General features: G+C 39.8%; 2 protein-coding genes across 4 annotated transcripts in view; one reads left to right on the plus strand and one right to left on the minus strand.

Annotated features, from left to right (window-relative positions):
• Positions 1–13,517, plus strand: part of PLBD1 (phospholipase B domain containing 1) — a 53,143-nt gene extending 39,626 nt beyond the window's left edge. Inside the window, exons 7-11 of the mRNA XM_037033803.1 lie at positions 7,306–7,506; positions 7,614–7,754; positions 10,271–10,456; positions 11,231–11,337; positions 13,227–13,517. Of these exons, the coding sequence (XP_036889698.1) occupies positions 7,306–7,506; positions 7,614–7,754; positions 10,271–10,456; positions 11,231–11,337; positions 13,227–13,409 (818 nt within the window). The 3' untranslated portion in view covers positions 13,410–13,517. The remainder of the gene's footprint in view (positions 1–7,305; positions 7,507–7,613; positions 7,755–10,270; positions 10,457–11,230; positions 11,338–13,226) is intronic.
• A 988-nt stretch (positions 13,518–14,505) lies between these two features.
• Positions 14,506–21,557, minus strand: part of ATF7IP (activating transcription factor 7 interacting protein) — a 119,045-nt gene continuing 111,993 nt past the window's right edge. For all 3 annotated transcript variants that reach the window (XM_037033957.1, XM_037033956.1, XM_037033955.1), the window contains one exon: positions 14,506–19,052. In XM_037033957.1, the coding sequence (XP_036889852.1) occupies positions 18,633–19,052 (420 nt within the window). In that variant the 3' untranslated portion in view covers positions 14,506–18,632. The remainder of the gene's footprint in view (positions 19,053–21,557) is intronic.

Genomic DNA, 21,557 nt, shown 5'->3' on the forward strand with positions numbered 1-21,557 from the left:
TCTGAGGTATCATTGGCAAATATGTTTTCCCAAACAGTTGCTTCTCTTTTTATCTTGATACTATTTTCCTTAGCCATGCAGAAGCTTTTAATTTTGATGAGATCCCATTTGTTTATTCTTTCCTTTATATCCCTTGCTCTAGGGGATGTATCAGTAAAAATATTGCTGCGTAGAATATCTGAGATTTTCTTGCCAAGGCTCTCCTCTAGGGCTTTAATGGTCTCACAGCTTATATTTAAGTCTTTTATCCACCTTGAATTAGTTTTGGTGTATGGTGTAAGTTGGTGCTCGAGTTTCATTTTTTTGCATGTAGCTGTCCAGTTCTCCCAACACTATTTGTTGAAAAGGCTGTCTTTACTCCATTTTATATTATTGCCCCCTTTGTCGAATATTAATTGACTGTAGAGAGTTGGGCTTATTTCTGGACTCTCTGTTCTATTCCATTGGTCTATGTGCCTGTTTTTGTGCCAGTACCAGGCTGTTTTGATTACAGTGGCCTTGTAATACAGTTTGATATCAGGCATTGTGACCCCTCCTACTTTGTTCTTCTTTCTCAAAATTGCAGCTGCTATTTGGAGTCTTTTATGGTTCCATATAAATTTTTGAAGTGTTTGTTCTATGTCTGTGAAATTTGCTGTTTGCCATTGGTACTTGAATAGGTATTGCATTGAATCTGTAAATTGCTTTGGGTAGTATGGACATTTTGATGATGATAATTCTTCCAATCCATGAACACGGTATATGTTTCCATTTATTTGTGTCTTCCTTGATTTCTTTCTTCAGTGTTGTGTAGTTTTCTGCATACAGGTCTTTTACCTCCTTGGTTAGGTTTATTCCCAGATATTTTATTTTTGTTTTTGCTATAACCTAGTCCACTTTCAACGTGCTCAGAACACTTACATTAGCCTGCAGTTGGTCAAAGTCATCTAACACAAAGCTCGTTTTACCATATAGTGTTCACTATCTTATGTAATTCACTGAATGCTGTACTGAGAGTAAAAAACAGAATCTTTGTATAGGCACTTACCATTTACATACACAGATGGAAGTACAGTGGATCTGAGGAATGTTTGGAGCATTGAACTAAAGTTAATTGCACCACTTAGCATTACACAGCATGTTGTTAGCCCACAAACAGACCAAAATTCCAAATTCAAAGTATGATTTCTATGGGATACATATCACTTTCATACCATTGTACACATGAAAAATCATAAGTCAAATCATTATAAGTTAGACCATCTCTCTGTGTATATATATCTTCTATTCTATATATTTTATCTTTAGCTTCATGAGATGCTAGCTCTGGTTTTCTTTGTATTTATTCTATTTGGAGTTTGTTGAGTTTATAAGATCTGCATAAAAATGTTTTCCCTCACATTTAAGAATGTTCAGCAGTTATAGCTTCAAATATTTTTTTCCACCCGCTTTGGTCCCTCTTCTCTTTCTGGAATTCCAATTATTTATATGTCAGACTGCTTAATCCTATCCCACAGGTCTTTGGGGCTTTGTTCTTCTTCAGTATTTGTTTTCTCTCTCTAGTGGTCACATGGGATATTTTATTGATCTTTTTTGAATTCACTGATTCTTCTGCCATCTCACATTTACTGTAGGATCCATCCAATGAAATTTTTATTTTCAGTTATTTTAATTTTCAGGTCTAAGACAGCCATTTTGTTCTTTCTTTAGTTTCCATTTCTCTGTTAATATTTCTTCTGGTAACTTTTAATACCATATTTTCCTTTTCTGAACTGTTCGAAGTTGAAGTCTTTGTTAGCTATAGATCCAAGCCTACTTGGAAACAGTTTCTATTATTTTTTTTTCATGTGGAGAATGTTTCCTTATTTAATTCTTATGTCTAATAACTTTAGGTTGGACATTGGACATTGAAGATCAGCACATTATAGTGACTGTAGAGTTGTTGTTCTGAGAATCATTGGTGTTTTATTATCAGAGGTAATTAATCAAACTTCAAAATGTATGTTCCATGCAATGTCTTTGCTTAGCGTTTCTTTTACTTCTGCATGCTCCTTTTTCACCCTGGCTCCTGGGAGATTGCCTCTGCACCTAGTTTAGTAGACAGCCAAGGATTTTGGCAGAGGTTAACTGAAATATCAGAGCCAGCTCTTTCTGTGGTTTGCTTGTTTCTAAGGTTTCCTCTCAATTTCCATTTGTTCCTCCAGCTCTAAATTTTGCCTTGTGGCAGCTTGAGCAGTCTGAGCTGTCTCTGAGTTGGGGGATACCCTGTCACTGTCGTGGCAAGCTCACATGTCTCACCAGGAACAATCGCCAGGGTCTCACAAGAGGAAATGTCTCACTGCCTCCTGTTTTCACCCTGGGATCCCTGGCATCTCTCACACTCTCGCATAGTGAGTGTCAGCCGGAGAATTGGAAATTTACGTTCAGGTTTTGGATCTCTGCTCTTCTGTAGTTCTTTCTCTTGCTCCCCCAAATTTGCCCCTTAAATTCTCAGCTGTTCTGCAGCACTGAACTCAGACATCTGCCTCCTTAAGTCTTTATGGCTGCAGTTTTTCACCACCAGAGCTGGGGCTAGTGGATAGGAAGTATTAATACATTTAAGCAAGGAAGCCACATACTCATGTCCTTAACTAGTATGACCAGTGTTCAGTTTCTCCCTGCCTTTGGTCACTTTCTAGTACCTTCAACTAGTTGTTTTAAATAATTTGAAATAGTGTTTATCATTTTTAATATGTGGGGGAAATCCCCCAGTTTCTTTGTGCTGCTATTACTGGAATACTCACCTTTGGTATGAGCATTTTATTGTCATTTAAAACATTTTACCCAAATGCTTTCCATGCTAAAGGGAGGCATCGCAAGAGCTCCTCTTAGAAACCTTCGCTCACTGTCAGGCTGAGTACACTGTCCCCTCCTTTGAGCTTCGCTGGCACCCTGCGCATGATTTCTTCAGAGTTCTTACTCCATATTCATGTCGACCTCCCCAGGCCCAGTGCTGAGCCTCTCACACTGTAATCATTGAAGAAATATTTATGGAAACAAGGAAGGAGAAAAGGAGGAAAGGAAGGAAGGAAAAACAGACAATGGGACGCAAAAGGGAAAGGGAGGAGACAGGCAGACAGATCAGGGGGTGACCGACTCAAATGAGGACATGCTGGGAACTGTAAGGGACAAAGAGGGGGAAACGAAGTGAAAGGTGGAGGTGAGGGCCTCCGTCACAGCCTCATTGTTTTCTAGTCTGCTTCTCTCCCTGTTACACTCCTCATTTGAAAGCAAGAGCCTGGCCTGCTCAGGAGTCTTATCCAGGTATTTGAGATGCAGACCAATGTGCTCAGCACAAGAATTGGACTTTGAAGCTAATCTTTTGTAGTCACCCTGATTATAAATTACGTGCATCGGCCCTAACTAATTTTATGGGAATTAGACAGCTCCCAAGTGTTAAATAAGTTTCTGTAAACTCATTTGTGCTCACTTGTTACTGAAATTAAAAGAAATAAAAACCCCTAATATTTGTTTATTTGGGGTTTATTTATTTATTTTAAGTTCCTACTTATGTGCCTGGCACAGTAACTGACATGATACTAAACTATTGGTATATAAGGTAATTTCGTTGCCATAAAAACCTAACAAGGAGCATGTTGTATCTACATTTTTCAGATAAAGAAACAGGTTTAGAGAAGTTAAATAGCCTGTTCAAAATTACACCACTCAGAAATTGGGGACTATGATTCAAATGCAATGTATCTAACTATAAATATCTATTTTTTTTGTGGAGGGGGAAGAGTTCAGTTTGCATTTAGGGTAAATGATTAAAACTGGAAAAAAAAAAACCCCATGAGTCCAAAGGGCCTGCCGGCATCCCAGATGGGTGGAGTTTTCATGTGGGAACACGTTCTTGAACCTATTCAAAGTGTTCTAATTGGGAATCCCAGTAATGATTATCTATATGAGGTTTAGGCTTCAAGCTTAATTATCCATCAGCGAGGCTCTCTGGAATGCGCTTGGTGTGTTTTACCAGGCATGCATGTGGGTATGTGTTCCTACTTGGAATTATATCCGGGTATCCCATCACCTCCCCCACACAGATATACACACCCCGTAAACTTAAAATTTCCTGCGGAGCTTGCCAAAAGTGCAAATTCCCAAGTGCCATCCATAGAAATGCTGATTCAGTGGATCTGGGCTAGGATATTTGCAAACACGACCCTAGGTGATTCTAACCCACTGGGTCCAAGCCCATCCTGTCCGACTCTAGGGCAGCCGTCCTTGCTGCCATAAGACCTTCTTCAGCCTTTTCCTACTGTCAGTTCAAATACTTTGAAGTAGGTGCACAGGAAGATGAAAGAATAGTCTCGAGGCCCCAGGACAATTTCATCAAGTCTCCTTCGTAATCTATAATGTTATTACTTTCATAGGTTATACAATTGCCTATGTATGTTATAAACATTTTACTATACTATTACTTTTATTAATTTCACATTTGTTCTTTTATCTTAGATACTTTGGACATAAAGCTGAAATAAAAAACCTGTAAGTTAATAGGTGCTAAGCTTCATGTCTTCTGCCTTTAAAAAGTAGAAGCAAAGAAATAAAAGTAGAAGTAGGTCACCTATTCCAAAGGATTACACCACTTAAATTTCTGCTTTCTTAAGTACCTTATTATTATTGATTTTTTTTTGTTCTTTGTGTCTTCTCCATCACCATCCCAGGACACTAATAACTTCTGACTGGCCCTGCCTGTCTTGGTCACCTTCCCCCACCTAGCTCAGGAAGCTTCCTCCCTTCTATCTTTCCAGATATTCCACCCACTTTTCCATGCTTTCTTGATTAACTGGTCATAAACAGATTTTTTCCAACTCCACCCTGTCTAAACATGCAACTCCCTGTGACTCACTCTCTCCCATTTGCTTCTGCTGCATTTGCTCCGGCCTGTGCGGGTGTCATCGCCATTTAAATGCATGACTCCATGTCTGTTCTCATCACATTTGTCAGGCATGTGGTATATATATGTTTCAGGACTTTGTCCCAGCTCTGGGACTTTTTTTTTTTAATCTTAAAGTTTACACTATAGAATTGGACTCTTTGATTGGAAGATTTACAAGCCAATTCATCCTCTTTGTTCTAGAATTTTGAGTGGCCTCCATTTTTCCCCTCTAAGGTAAACAGTCTTGCTCTTGAATGAAAGACTACTCCTTACAGATGTTAGCATTAATTAGTCAAACTACTAAAGAACGCCTGCCCTCTTGTGTCCATAGAAATTGCTACAATAGAGTGAATGAGTAAGTTTATCAGGACAGAAATACAGGGTTCCACCCTACAGGGATTTTCTACTGGAGAGCTTCGTCGAGGCTGCCAAGTGTGGTTGTAGCGCTCAGACACTGCAGAGCCCCAGCCCAAGAAGTCGATGAGAAGTCACTGAAATCTGTCCCCACTTTGCTTGTCTAGCCATGCATCCTGTGTCCAGGCTGTGACTTCCCAGAGGAGTTGCCAATTTAAATTTCATTCAACGGTGCCTGCCATCGAACCTATACCGCCTGAAGCAGGCAGACTTCTCTCCTTTACACACACTTCTGCACAGCCTTGTGGAGGCTCCAAGACCTCCGTGGAGACCGCTCTCAACATGTCACTTTCCTACTCAAAAATTAAAATTAAACTGTTGAGCTGAAAGATACTCAGTCCCAGGTTATCAGAGAATAGGACTACTTATCAGAGAATAGAACTACAGAACAGAGAGGAAAAAAATAAGTGCCCGATCTGTCAGTGGCAATGCAGGGAACTAAAATGCAGGCCTTCTGACTCCCAATACATGCTCCGAAGTCTCACTCTTAGCTTCAGGTGATCCCTGTATTTGACCCCACACTACCTATCCAGGTGCTTGTTGAGTGAACAAATGAATGACCATCCAACAGGATTTTCTAACATTTCTTTGCCCCCACCTCCAAAAACTTCCACTCTCCTAAGCCATATCTGTTCCTTTGTTCATGTTGCTGTTCCTACCTGTAATGCTCACTGTCCTTCACCTGGACAACGCTTAGCTCCAGGTCCACTTGGAACTCCCCTCCTCCTCTGGCTTTCATTAAGCCAGAGGGAGTAGGGCCGTGAGGCTGAGCACAGGTGTTCAGACTTAGTGGGGAGAGCCCTGGCCTGGACCGAGGACTCACATCCTTGCTCTGCCAGGAGATGGCTGCTTGATCTTGAACAGATGCCCTCACCTTTCTGAGCCGCATCTTGCTCTTACCAATTACGAATGTGTCGGACTACATGTGTAGCATGCACAGTGCTGGTGAGGTGGTATGAAGTGGTTCATGAACAAGTATTTTTTGGCATGTTAGTAGAAATGGATTTATTTAAATGTCTTGATCTGGGGAGAAAGAACTCAAAAATATTAAAGCCATAGTCCCCTGGGTATTACTATATGTGACAAGGCTAGGTACTTTAAGTTTGAAAAGAGAGCTGATTTAAGGAAAAATAGTAGGTAAACAATAGTACAGGTGGTCATCAGATATGACAGAAGTGATAGGATGTGTGAAAGTTGTGGAAGTTTGTGAAGCCCGGGAGAAACTCTTCACGTGGCTTCCTTCTACTCTCACTGGGGCCCTTCTCTCTCATCCGCTTAACACTGAGAGTTTGTCTGTCCCTGCTACTTACCAATGACAATATATCTTCTTTCCTTGTCACAGCCATGTCTGATAGTCCTTGATCTTCACCATACTTCTCACAGCATAAAGCAGAAAATAAGTCTTTAAAAAAAAGACTCCTGGATTCACGGATTTTCTGTGTTGCCTCCACCATTTACAAAAAGAATGACCCAGAGTGCCAATATCCTAGTTTCAAAACCATGTTTGCTTTTATAAGTGTAGATTTTTTAATTTATAAAAGTCGTTTAGACTCATTATGTACAATTTGGAAAGTACAGAGAAGTAGAAAGAGAAGAAGGCATTCATATTCATATAAGCCAACCATGAGCCCCGCTCGTATCCCTCCCTGATTGAAAGTTGTCCTGCAAAATCCTAGCAAGTGGGGATCTATTTCTAGTCAGCATTTTGGGAAATCGGAATAATCCTGGTTGAATATTTTTGTCATCCCAAATCATAAAATCAAAAAATTTCACTGGTGAATCCAAGAAGGGGGGCCACTGACATCCTTATAATCTGCAACTGAGTAGCTGCCACAGAGGTGAGCCCGAGCTGGGAGAGGCTGCTGCAGGCCAAGGATAATCATAACTGACACTCTTTGCAACATGCATTGCCTGTGTGCAGCTCTGTGCTAAATGATGGTTCAGTATTTCATGTATACGCATGCTGATTTGCATACTTGTCTTTCCTGTAGGGTTTCTAGAGTCCCTGGATGACTTTTACATTCTTAGCAGCGGTTTGGTGTTGCTGCAGACCACGAATAGCGTGTATAACAAAACCCTGCTAAAGCTCGTGACACCCCAGTCTCTCCTGGCCTGGCAGAGAGTGCGTGTGGCCAACATGATGGCCAGTGATGGCAGGCAGTGGGCAGAGATATTTTCCAAATACAACTCTGGTAAGTGGCCTTGCAGAGTAACTTCTGGGCATGTACCTGTGTTTAGATTTTGAGTTACCAGAAAAGCCATAGCCATGCCCTGTTTCATGTCTCTCCCGACATTTCAGGCACCTATAACAATCAATACATGGTCCTGGACCTGAAGAAGGTAAAGCCCAAGTACAGCCTTGATGCAGGAACTCTGTACGTCGTGGAACAAATTCCTTCGTATGTAGAATATTCTGAGCAAACTGATGTTCTTCGGAAAGGTACCGTCTTCATGCTAGAAGTGAAAGTGTGTTGTGTGTGTGAGTATGTGATAGAGGGTCGTGTGCTGGGGAAGAAAGGGCGGGAATGCTGTTGCTAGGTACCCTGGGAAAGAGTTTCCAGGTTCAGCACAATGTGCAAAACCTGCATCTCAGACTCTTAAGTGACAGTGTGTAGACTGGGACAAAGCCAGGCATTCACCATCTGGTGACTTCCATGGCTCTAAATAATGCCTTCTCTCCTGGGTTCCCAATTTAAGTCTTTAGTCCAATTCAGCAAATATTTATGGGAGTGCTGTGCTGCCCCAGGGACTAGAAAAGCAGAGATGCAGGTAGAAACTCCCAACCTTCAGGCACTCACAGTCTCGTGGGGAAGCCAGGCCCACATAGCACCCAGCAACCAAAGAATGGCGATAAGCACTGATTCAAACAGGTTTCACAGGGCCCAAGGTGAGACCAAAGGAGCCGTAGTCAGGTCATCAGTAGAAGGGGTCAGGGAGGGTGGTTCTGGGGAACAGGATCGTAGCCCAGACCTGGAAGCCTGGGTTTGGGAGTTGCACTGCCTCAATTTGAATCCCTGCTCCTCAAAATCTCAGGCAAATTACTCAGTCCAAGCCTCACTGTCTTCATCTGTAAAACATGACAGTAATGGGGCAGGTCCACTGTCACGTTTGTAATGTTGAATCTCGAAACCTCAAATTGCTAAAACTTTTATTGGGGGACATCAGGGTGGGGAGTCCTTGTTGAAGTGATAGCAAAATGTGACCTGATCTGAACTCATTTGGTAGCAAGAAGTAGCTTGTACTCTCTATTTATGGTCTTTATTCCTCCTCTAGAGACCGTCATACATTAGGCCCCAGAAATATCAGTATCTGTGAGTGTGAGGTGTTCCCCACAGAGGCCAATGCCATGTCTAATATCTGGAGATATCTAATATCTCCATCGCCGTTCTGAAATCTGACAAAGACCCTGAATTCTGAAACACACCTAGCCCCCAAGAGTTTTTAAATGTGGGAGTATAGACCTTGACACTTTCGCACGGTTATGAACATAATCAATTGAGGTAATTCTTGTAAATACTTGAGCACATTGCTGGACTTACTGACACACAGTAAGTCCTCACTGAGTATTCAGCTAAAGGAAAGGCTCTGAAGTGAAAGGTAGATAGCCAGGGGAAAATGTCAGCTTTGCACAACCTGCTAAGTCGCTGGGCCTTTATTCTTTAGGACATGGAAGTTTCTGGAAAGAAAGAATAGATGAGAGCACAGAGGAGACAGGAGACTAGTGAGGAGACTGTTGAAATAGATGGGCTGACCAACGTGTAGGAACAGAACCAAAATAAGCGATCGACCCTGAGGATCCCGGCCGGGTTCTCACTTCCCCTGGTCCCCAAATCAATTTTGTGATGTGAGGATGAATGGCTCACATTAATGACATGTACACAATATGCATCAAACGGAATCAAGGTGAAAACTGCAATTGCCAGGCAGATCAGATACCACCAAGTAGTAGACCTACCTCCTTTTCTGGGAGGAAAATTCATCTCAGAAGTCAAATCATTAGGCGGTTACTTGGTTAGCATGACAATTCAAAACCATGAGACCCTCATGGTCTGACCTTGCAGGCTGGTCCATCCAGCTCCGAGGAGCCTGATAGTAACAGCATGCCTCCGGAGAGACCTCTGAATGATGGAGAGCTCCCTATGTTGACTGACTGTTCCGTAGGCAATAACCCAGGCCACTATAATCTGGGATATTCCTGAAACGTAGATTTTACTATAGCTGTGTCCAATGTTTGATGCTTAGTGGCTAGCGTGGCCTTGGCACACCACCAAGTTTTGAACGAAGCTGAGTCTTCATGAGTGCTTAGTCTACTGGACTGTACTGAAAGCCTACTGGAACCTTAAAGATCATCTCCAATCCCCTCATATTATGGATTCTCCTTTCCCTGCTAGAAACACACACACACACAACCAACCACAAAAACTAGGTTAACTGCCTAAGACTTGGTTATTCATCCCTAGGCCTAGAATTCAGGTTTTCTGAATGCCCATGCCCAGCACTGGGTCCTTCCACTCTCCCACGACCAGACACCTGGCCTATTCCCCATTAGGACCACACTGTGAAACCATCCTTTGGCATCTCACTAACCAAGTCCACTGAAATGAGCTCCCCAGACCACTTTGTGTCATACTTCACTTTGCTTTATAAACACTGTTATTTTCTGGTTAATAGATTGCTGTAATAATCTGGAGTGAAAAAAATCAAAGAATTCTGGTGCTCATTTTCCCTAATGGAATAATCTAGAGGCATACCAATTCTATGAATTATGAAGATTGCTTTGACCGCCAGGGTTCACAGTCAAAGTTTTATTTTCTATAGAATCTTATTTTGTAATTACATACCTGTGCCAGGTTTCAAAAAAAAGTCATTAAGACCATTTCTTTTGTTCTCACCCTTCCCTTCTCTTGTCTGCCTCCCTGTCAACCCCACCCTTCCTTCCCCTCCTTTGCAAACCAGGATATTGGCCCTCCTACAACATCCCTTTTCATGAAAAAATCTACAACTGGAGCGGCTATCCCATGCTAGTTCAGAAGCTGGGCTTGGACTACTCCTATGATCTGGCTCCACGAGCCAAAATCTTCCGGCGTGATCAAGGGAGAGTTACGGATATGGCATCCATGAAATATATCATGCGATACAACAGTACGTAGCACATTTCTCAAGAATCATTCTTCAAAACTCCTTTTCTTCCCCATGGATAACGAATCCATGTAAGTTTATCATCTCTGTACTAGGAGGAATTATAAGAAGTTATTGAATTAAGTATTTAGTATTCAAATAATACTATACATATTTTATACTCAACAAATAGAATTTTGTCCACCTTTAGAAAATGACAGGGGGGGAGATGCTACAGATTTTTTTTTTACTGAAAAAAATAATATGTGAAACAGAAGAAATAACCTCTATGGGGCACATTTTTTTCGCTTTCGCTGTTTTATTATTTTTTTCCATCACCATTTATCCCCCCATCACTTCTCATGGTCCTTTTTTTCCCCACTACCACACCCATTCTCCAAACATAGGTTTCCTTCCAAGGACAGAAACAACCAATAAAACAAAAATAATTCACAAATAATTTTTAACAGTATCAAAGTCAAATTTGTATCTATTTTGTTGGGGAAAAAAAGATGCCCATTTATCCTGCTCATCTCTGCTCCATCCACTCACTCTCCCCTGTTCCTCCACTAAGTTCTTCAGAGCAGGCTGGGCCTGGCGCGGGGAACCTGCAGCTGCCTCTGCCTAGTGCACGCCAAAGGAGACTTCTGTAGCTGGGAGCAGGCGGGGCTGTGGAGGCCTTTGGGGTGTAGACTCTCTGATTACCTAGGCTTGAACAGATCCCAAAAGCTTGATGTGGATCAAGTGTTATCTCAGAAATAACCAGTACTCACCCTTATCCCCCTCTCTGTTTCCTAGATTATATGAAGGATCCTTATAGTAAGGGTGATCCGTGCAATACCATCTGCTGCCGTGAAGACCTGAACTCAGTGGACCCAAGTCCTGGAGGTTGCTATGATACAAAGGTAACATGCTACTAGCTTTTGAATTTAATTTCCACCAGCACCTACACCTATTCAAAGGCAAGGCTGCAAAGGTTTTGGTGGTATAAAGCACAATGCTTCTAACCATTTACTCACTCAGAATTCAGCTTTTCCAGATATTCTGGTGATAGATGCCATTGCCTAGCTTCAAGTCCCTGCCCTGCCACGTAGTCAATCATACTCTTATAATGCTTCTGTTACCGCATCTGCAAAATGGAAATAACAGGAATTGCCCCATAGGGTTGTTATGAATGATAAACATTTAATATCTACAAAATATTTAGAACAGACTTAGTGGGTTGTTTGAAAATGTATACATCATGATACTGACAATAGTGATGTTTTCACCAGACTGGCCCAAAGGACATATTGAGAGCAGTGTGACAATACTATTGGACCAGATGTCAAGTCGCTAAAGGGGTTTTACCATGTTAGAATTGATTAATGCTATAACGTGCCTTATAGGTACTATGTTCACAGCAGTGGTCTGAAGCTAGATCATACAGGCTTGTGAGAACCACTGGTTAAGATCAGTTGACTTTGGGGTTTGAGAGGCTGAAATCAGCCATGGCAGCAATATTTACACCATGGACACACCACAAAACTCTACAAATCAGGGCCTTTGCCCCCTCAGAGAGCTAGTTGTTAAAAGTTTTACCTGGACACTCCTGGGTTTAGGGTATCCAAGGGTATGTTAGCTCTTTTAGTTGGAGAGAATCATTCTACCACATTCTTTTGCACTTTTAGTTTGGGCATGTGTCTTTTGGTCTGCTGGGTGACGCTCCAGCTGAGCCACACTGGCCTGGGAGGCATGTGTCTTTTCATTTACTGTAACTCCAGTCCTAAATTCTGCAAGAAATCTGTTAATGAGTTAACTGTTCTGTCCTTAGGTCTGAAACTGTAAGAATGCCAACACCCCTGACCCCCACACTTTTTTTCTACTAGCTTAAGGCATAAATAGATGTCTTAGTCTGCATTCCAACTCACCCCACTTTTTAGCTATGTGATGATGGCAAGGCTTTGGCATTAATGATTCCCAATGTGTTGTACAATGTAAAAAAATTAGTGGGGCATCACATGAAGTCCCAATGAAATGTTTTTGTCTTTTCCTTTTTAACGGCATTTGCAAACATTCAGTAGTGTGTGACCCACTGCAGCCATTCCAAAACATACAAAGCAAACTACCTCTACTGCCTTGCCTAGGAGAATCTAAGACAGCCTGCCGTTTGTCAAATTCTACTTTCCTCCGGGAACAGGAGCCTGCTACTTTTTCATCAAAAAAGTTTTGTTGAGGATATAATTTCTGTTGAGTCACTTTGAATGTAGGGAAAACCAGAAGTTCTGAGACACTGTCTTCTTTCCCCTCTAAGGTGAAGAACTGCTGTTACCTGGTATTTAAGTGTTTTTGAGGACCACGGGCCTTATTTTTTGATACTGAGTTCCACTTCCTAAGTCCTGTTACTGTACTGATTAATGCAAACTTTTATCAGGGAATTAATGTTTTCTCAGCACTGCAACTAGCATTTGCTCTCACTAATCTGCATGACAACTTTTCTGTGAAGTAAGTTTATTAGCCGCTTCACAACTGAGAAAACTGAGTCACAGTGAGATTACTTTTCTGTAAATATTGGAGGTAGAATTCTGATTAATTTGATTACAGACCTAACTTTGGCTATGTTGAGAATACCCTTCTACTAGTAAATTTACACTTCAATGCCAAATGAATAAAGAAAAGCAAATTGGGATGCTTGTAAGATTTTTGTTTTAAAGGGGCTAACACTGTGACTTGGGAAGAACAGAAAAAGAAATATGGATTTAGTCAAATTTTTTCCAAATGGTTTTTCTAAAATGTCCCCCTTTTCTCTTTCCAGGTGGCAGATCTCTACCTAGCATCAGAGTACACTGCACATGCCATTAGTGGTCCCACGGTTCAAGGAGGCCTCCCTGTTTTTCACTGGACGCGGTTCAACAAAACTCTCCATGTGGGCATGCCAGAGGCCTACAACTTCGATTTTATTACCATGAAACCAATTTTGAAACCTGACATAAAATGAAGGACATGTGGAAACAGAAGGGACTAGAAGGCTGCAAAAAACCAAAGGCACTATTTTTAGCTATGTTTTTCCATTCAAAATTAGTCTTAATAAAATGTATTAAATTTAGTCTGTTACTGTCATTTGCCACTGTTGCTTTTGTAGTTAATAAGCATTCACTGTAACAAGCACTGTAGAAGAAACATCCTATGTGATTAACACCACCAGGGTTTAGCATACAAACTTACATACAAGAGGGCATGGAAGAAACTGCTCCTGCACACATCAAAACCCACGTTCTTTTGTGTGGCCACACAGACCACATATCCCAGGTTCCCTTAGGTAGTTGTGCCACATGATGGAGTTCTAGCCAACAGAATCTCAGATGAGTGGCACTTTTTTTCCCTGAAAAACCTGTGCTCCTCCCTCCACACCTCCAGCTGCCCCCGCCCCCCCTGCTGATGTACTTAATGACAAAGCCCTAGGGGAGGGTGAAACTGAGTTTTCAAAGGGACCTCTAGTAATACAGTGAGTGATTTTTTTTCTTGGCATTAGCGGATATCAGTTGAGTCTTTTTGTGGTACAGGCTAGGCACACGAAAAAGCAAATCTTAATGTCTCTCATTAGTGGGAAGCAGCATATCTAATATGGGAGCAACTCTGCATAACAATTTTTTTCAAAGTTAGAGAATTGTGTGTGGTTTCAGTAATGTGATGTTGTCAAACATTAAATAAACCATACTGTACCATCTAATGGGTGATCTCTAATAAAGTGACTTTCAAATGAAACAAACGCAAGGGCCAAGAACAATCAGAATGAATCAGAGTACTCAGAATGTTAAAAACCCAGTAGTTTATTTTAGCCCTGGCTGGCATAGCTCAGTGGATTGAGCGCAGACCTGGGAACCACACGATCGTGGTTCAATTCCCAGTCAGGGCACATGCCTGGGTTGCAGGCCAGTTCCCAGCAGGGAACGCACAAGAGGCAACCACACATTGATATTTCTCTCCCTCTTTCCTTCCCTTCCCCTCTAAAGGTAAATAAATAAAATCTTAAAAAAAAAAAAAAAAGAAACACAAGGGCCAAGAACAATCAGAATGAATCAGAGTACTCGGAATGTTAAAAACCCAGTAGTTTATTTCAAAGTATAAATTTCAGGCTTGCTGGACAAAATCCCACTACAGTTAACACTTATACAGACACCAGTCTACTGTACATTTGGGGGTGGGGGGAAGACAAACACAAAAACCTTTAAAACCTAATAAAAATAGGGCAACTTGATATAGCCCAGTTTATATTAGACATTATGAAGGTCTTACGCTGTCTTACTATTTACACTTTCAACTGCAATAAAGAAAAATCAGAATGTAATTTTCCTACAAAGGATTTATTTTTATATTTAACTTTGAAATGGCTGATGAGATACTAAAGCCAGAAACCCCAAAAGGTGTTTGATTGCCCAGTTACCTTATTTACAAACAAAACTTTTAAAAAAGTACATCATTTAAATATACATGATTGGTATTTAGCTGACTCTACAAATTAAAAAAAAGTTATTTAGCAGGGATAAAACTTTGTATTGTCCTATTCCTCCCCACTGGCTGGCTCAAGAGGAATAGAATTTAGGAATTATGTAAGTCTGAGACACTAACAAAACACCTTGTAAGAATTGTTCTAATCTTTTTCTTTCCCCCAAAATGTACAAAAAATGGGGGAGGAGGAATCCATGTGCTCAGTAAGGAAGGCAGAATTATACACTGGTTTTTAAATAAAGTTATCTGCAATAATCTAATACTGGGACATGATTTTTGTCTGGAAATTAGAATAAAACAGGCCAAAGACAACTAGTCAATGATAAAATTGAAACAACATATGAATTGTAAGATACTGAAATAGCCCAAAAAGGAAAGTCAGCGAGAACACTTGGAAGGTCTTTGCAGTACCAAGACAGTGCTAAAATCACGTGTATAAAAGCGAGAGAGGAGGATACCACAGGCATTATTTTGTTGATCTTGTACAGTACTGGAAAATTCGTGGAACAAGATAAATGCATGTCATGCATATTAACACTCACCTTGTCACATAAATAATTTAGAAAATATAATCAAAAGAGCAAACAACAAAAACTAGGTTAACACTTATGCAGTACAGTAAGAGAACTGTACGGTGCAGTCCACCTAGAGAGTTCTGCAGAGCCGTGCCTAAGATTCTAAGGTCCTTACTCTAGACCTTGTTTTTCAGACAAATCTTTCATTTATCTGACGACGGGGGTGGGGAGAGTGAGGAACACCTTGCTGTGAGGCAAATGGTACCCCAATAAATACTCACTTTCCATGGAAGAACGTTCTCTTCACTTTTCTCATTAGCTTCTACTGTGTTGAACAGTATACAATATGCTGTGTATTTTAAAAAGTGAGCCCAGAGAAATAGAGGGATATGGTTACATCATCAAGCTGTTATCAAGCAGATGTTATCACTGTAATTTATAAACTCACTGGCAATAAGGTAGTTCGGAAAAAGAGGCTTACTCACACAACAGGGCAATATCACTCTAACAAAGTGCAAAGTAAAGAGACGCCACTGACAGCTTCCAATGCCATATAAACACCCTAATTCTGGGTTCAAATATCAAAAATTTCCAGGATTTCCAACAAATACTTAACAAAAGTATTGTCAAGTTAAAAATTTATTTAACTTGCATTCCCCAAATGGGAAAAACAAGCTTATTTGTGATACTTTGTGACAAGGTACCACGAACTTTAAAAAGCTATCTGGGGTATGAACTGCTACACAAAGTCTACAATCAGTAGCTATTTCTAGTTGAGTCCTCTATTCTCTCTCCCCAAAGAAACCAACCAAATAAAAAGTGCTCATCAACATTAAAACCTGCCCCAAATAAAAGACTAGAATAGAGCCTGGCAGCTTTCAGTTAATCCAAGAGAGCTGGTGCCTATAAATCCCATAGCAGGCTAAATTGAGGAGACTTTTTATAATACGCTTTTTCCTCAAATAATTACCATCTTTCTTTGTACCTTCCTTCCACCATCTGGAATAAAAAATTATTTTACTGTAGTAAATCTATTTTTAGGTTACTACTCGAGAATTTTTTTCTTTAGCAGAAAAAAGAATATAGGCCCAAACAATGTAATATTTTCATTTTACTGGGCTTTCTTCACATGATTATATAATGCTATGAAAGTTTTTATAAAAGAATTAGTGAATATAAATAAAAGCATTCAGCAAGGTAACCTTTTCTAGGCTAGGTAAGCAAATTGTTATCACATGGCCATAAAACAGGCCAATAAAAAACAACCGTGAACATGAGCTTTCTGTTCTGTAGACAGGAATGATCTTGAACACATAATCAACATTGCAACCATTGCAGGTAAAAACACACACACATGCAGATACAGATAAGTGTTCATTTACATCTAGAAGATATCTCCCTTTTGAAATTTTCATTGGCATGACATTGGTAACCTTTTTACCATGGTCATTAGTCACAGAGTGAGTACTATCTACATAGTTGGTTGGCAAATTTGATTCCTGCAAACTTTAATTCTTGTGTGGTCTTATTTTCTGAAAGTGAAAGGAAGGTTCTGGAGCACTGATAGTTTGGCAATCTGTAGGCCTTCTTCAGCATCAACCAAACTTCACACCTAACAACATACACGGACTGGGGAACGTCTCTAAAGACTACAACTAGAATGCTTCTGGTTACAAGCCATCAAAGTTGCAAACAAAGCAGCATTAATAGAAGGGACAGCTCCCTCCTATAATTTCAAGAGGTATAATTTCAGCAGGTAGAAACAAATGTGGTAAGGGAAGATGACTTGATAAATTATTTCACAAACTCCATAAATTCCCAACCACACACTCCCACCCCCAAATGTACCCCAACAGTCCTGTCCTAAACTATACTCAAAAACTACCTGACACCAACAGAGATGCCACTCACATGGAAAATGCAAGACCTATGCTGAATCTGATGGGCTTTGAAGAGGAACAGAGATGCCCAGTAAGTTACATCTAAATGTTACATACATTGACCCCAAAGGATATGGTTTAAATGCTATCCAAAGCTGACTTAGGGTAAATCAGACAAAACTTGGCACCATCAAAATGAAGTCAAAGATTAACAAATAATGTTATGAGAATAGAAGTAATGGATCTTTTCCATTAATATTTCAGCTCCTTGTGTTTTGTGAATTTGACTATTTCCTTTGAAAGAATACTACGCCTTGAGTGATAAACTAGAATTGCTTTCATAATTTCTAACACAGTGTGAACACAGACACTGAAATAAGTTTGAAGGAAAATTTTCTTACACATATGGTCTTCTCTTGGTCCACTTTACATAAAGTTAATTTAAATAGTGACCAAAAATAAAAGCATTTATATTCTTAGAAAAAATAGCAAGTCAAATTTTTGGAGTTAAATGTAGTAATGCCACTGACAAAGAATATACATAAAAGCCTTGGTTAAAATCTATTTGAGGGAGTGTGCTGTATTTTGTGGACATGAAGTAAAAATGTTAAAAGGCTGAAAGGGAAGAGTAAACGATGGACAAATGGCCATGCTTATTTTTATAGTTAATCTTTAAGGCACAAAATAAATGTAAAGGTAAAACTGGAAAAGGGAGGGGCCACTGATGTTCACCAAATTAACAACCCAAAGAGACAAAAAAATAAGAAAATAAAAAAAAGGTGAACAGATCCTTTCCTGAGTTCAAATTAACCGATTTTAAACTATTTAACCAATTTGCTTTTTTTTTCTTTGGGTTCTGTTTAGATTCTGTTAAAATCATTTAACTATGAACCTACAGATCCCTTAGGCCCAGAATCATGCCAGTTAAATACCTCCTATCCTTTGATCTCTCAATACTCACTTTGTACTAATAGAGAGGTAAATCTGAGAATGAAAATGGGAGATTCCACGGCAATAAACATATAAATAAGAAAAAAAGAGCCCACACAAACACCCATACGTATCCCCCAGCCTCAAAACTAAAGGAAGGTGCATGTTTACATTTCAAAACCTTGAAGCTTGAATTGTCCAGGAAAAGATTCTTGCTTTATGGGCTGAGTTTATTTAACTCTGATTATAAACAAATATGTAGTGTATATACACATTGGTCCAAGAAATCTTGCACAATGTAGATTTTACAATGGGTATCATGCACAAGATTAAAACAAGACCAAAAAGTGGAACTTTTCAAAGAGAAAGAGAGAAAGGCTCCAAGGTTTAACTGCTCTGGGCAGAAGAGATCACATCCGTTGACTGAGGGTCGCAGAAAGGTCCAAAACGCCCGTAAATATCCTTGGCCCGTACTGCGAAGTAGTATTTGCTGCCAGACACAAACTGGGTGAGAGTGCACGCCATGGGCAAAGGAAGTGCCTTTACCTCCCCAATCTTTTTCCATTGTGAGGGGACAGTGGCACTGGGTTCCTCATGGTAAGCATAGAGATGGTAGCTGTCAACAGTGGCACAGGTTCGATCCACTTCCAGGACGCTCCATGACAGTACAATGCCATTTTGACTCTGAACTCGTGCTAACTTCAAGTGTGGCTTCTGAGGCAGAGATGTGCTGGCAGCTTCTGGGGGCAGACGCTGTGGCTGTGGGGCTTCCGGTAAGGGAGCTGGGTGCACAGGGCGTGGGGGCTCCTAAATGAAGAAGAGCCACATTCATTTATAATGCCACAGAAAGGGCTTTGCTGAGAGCCAGAACTCTAAGACATTCTAGACATCATTTACTGAGATCACTGTATTATCAAGAATTCAGGGAAATACCTAATACCACACTGCATTTGGCAAGTTTTATCTGATGATCTGTAACCAACCAAACAATGGTGCTGAGACAAACCCCTGCTGTACTTTCTAGACCTGAGTTTTCCTTGGGAAATAAAAGCTCTTGCTAATGGATCTTGACCAAAATTGAAATAATTTTCTACTTCTAACAAAATAATTTATGATTTAATTCTCTATGCTACAGCTTCTTATTTTAGTATAATGTAACATTTTAAAATAATATGTGTGGCAGTCTGTCATAGAAAATTTGAGCATTCAACTCTGCTTTCATTTTAAAGCTGTTTCTCCACACAAAGACACTAGTATATTCTTATAAACAAGCACATATAACGATGAATATATATGTTCTTGGTCAGGCTACATGAAAAAGGTGACATTTAAATCAGACCATGAAGGATGGGCCTTAGAAATGTAGAAAAAGTTGCATACCTTTCTGTCAATAGGTAAACCATGAGCAGGGGCGCAGGGATGTGTGGGTGAAAAGCAGTGTTAACTTTTACTTAGACACAGGGTATGTGAAGAAGAAAAGGTAGATTTGCAAAGTAAGTTAAAGCCAGATAACGAAAAAGCATGAATTCTTAGCTTAAGAAGTCAAATTTAAGGCCCTGGCTGGTGTAGCTCGGTGGATTGAGCATGGGCCTGCGAACCAAAGGATGGCGGTTCAATTCCCAGTCAGGGCACACGCCTGTGTTGCAGGCCAGTTCCTGGCAGGGGCCAGTTCCCAGCAGGGGATGCACGAGAAGCAACCATACATTGATGTTTCTCTTCCTCTCTCCTTCCTTTCCCCTCTAAAAATAAACAAATAAATTTTTTTAAAAAAAGGAAATCAAATTTACCATAGACACAGCCAACAGTATGATGATGACCAGAAGGAAAGAGGGCGGGGAGGAGGTAAAGAGGGTATACATGATGATGGAACATCTGACTTGCACACCTGAAACCTACATAATTTTATTGACCAATCTCACCCCAATAAATTCAATTAAAAGAAAGAAGTCAAATTCACTTGTCTAACACTGGACATTATTATTATTGCATCTGGGTTTTAAGATTACAGTAATAACTTTTTCCAAAAAAACATTCAAGTGAGAGCCAGGACAGGGAGTCAGTGATCTCTTTTCCCTAGTGAAACATCACTGCTCACTTACTTCAGATTGGAAGGTGTGAAACAAAATGTCTATAACAAATTCATTTAACAAAAGCTGTTTTAATGTGTATTTCATTAAATGGATAATTTCCATATGGTAAGTAGTGAGTTCTGTGATTGTCTGATGCTATCTTTTTAATTTTCACACCTCTGAAAGCTACCAGAAACACGCATACAGGAAGAACTCAGAATATGCCAAACAACTTCAAGGACTGTAACTCTGCTGAAATTCATATGCCTAGTGGAAAAAATTCATACACATGTCTGAAAAAAGGTACAATCTCAGTTAAAAAGCTAAAATATAAAGTTTAAAAAGAAAAAATCAAACTTAAATAGATAAAACAATGAAAGCTGAAGAACTGATCTGAATACTGGCCATATTACTCTATTTCCTCTCACATTATCTTTTTTCTTAAAATGAATTAAGCATTTTAATTAGTAACATTAAATAAGCATATAGCTAACAATCTAAGAGAAGATGGCTGAAGCCAGGAACTTGACTGGAGAGAGAGCACAGGAATTTAAGAAGTTTGAGAACGGCTTGAATGGCTTATAATAATACCCTTTCCAATTCTTAAAATTCTAGGATTATGAATCCTTTCATATCAAAACTAATCAAGTCAAATGAATTATTGCTTTGTTTTTGCCATTGCAATGGTTTTTACTGAAGTTTTACCAATAAAACACATATCAGGAATTTGCTTCAAAAATATACAAGGTGGTGGAAATAAATGGCTGGTAACAGATGACATAAGACTGGGCAAGTACTAACATTGTTGAAGATGGGCAATGAGTACATAGGAATTGTTATACTATTTCTCTACTTTTATATATATTTGATAACTGCTATTCAAAAATATTTTTAAAATTCATCAAAAGAATGTTCCTCTTGTGAGTTATAGTCTATTCCAAACAATATACATGGATGGAATCCGGCAAAAAAACCAAACAAACAAAAAGACAAACAACTAAAAAAATAAATGTCATGGTTCATCAAATTTGCAAAACTATGGTATAAATAAGATATTATTGCTATATAATTTTTGAAAAAAGTATAGAGGGGAAGGAAGGGAGAGAGAGGGGAAAGAAACATCAATGTGAGAGAGAAACATCAATTGGTGCCTCTCACAGACCCAGGCCACATGCCCTAACCGGAAATCAAACCCTCAGTTTACAGGATGACTGAGCCACACCAGCCAGGGTTAAAATATGCT

This window comes from Sturnira hondurensis, unplaced genomic scaffold (assembly GCF_014824575.4).
Source record: "Sturnira hondurensis isolate 20B ecotype Veracruz unplaced genomic scaffold, ASM1482457v3 Scaffold0021795, whole genome shotgun sequence".
Lineage (NCBI taxonomy): Eukaryota > Metazoa > Chordata > Mammalia > Chiroptera > Phyllostomidae > Sturnira > Sturnira hondurensis.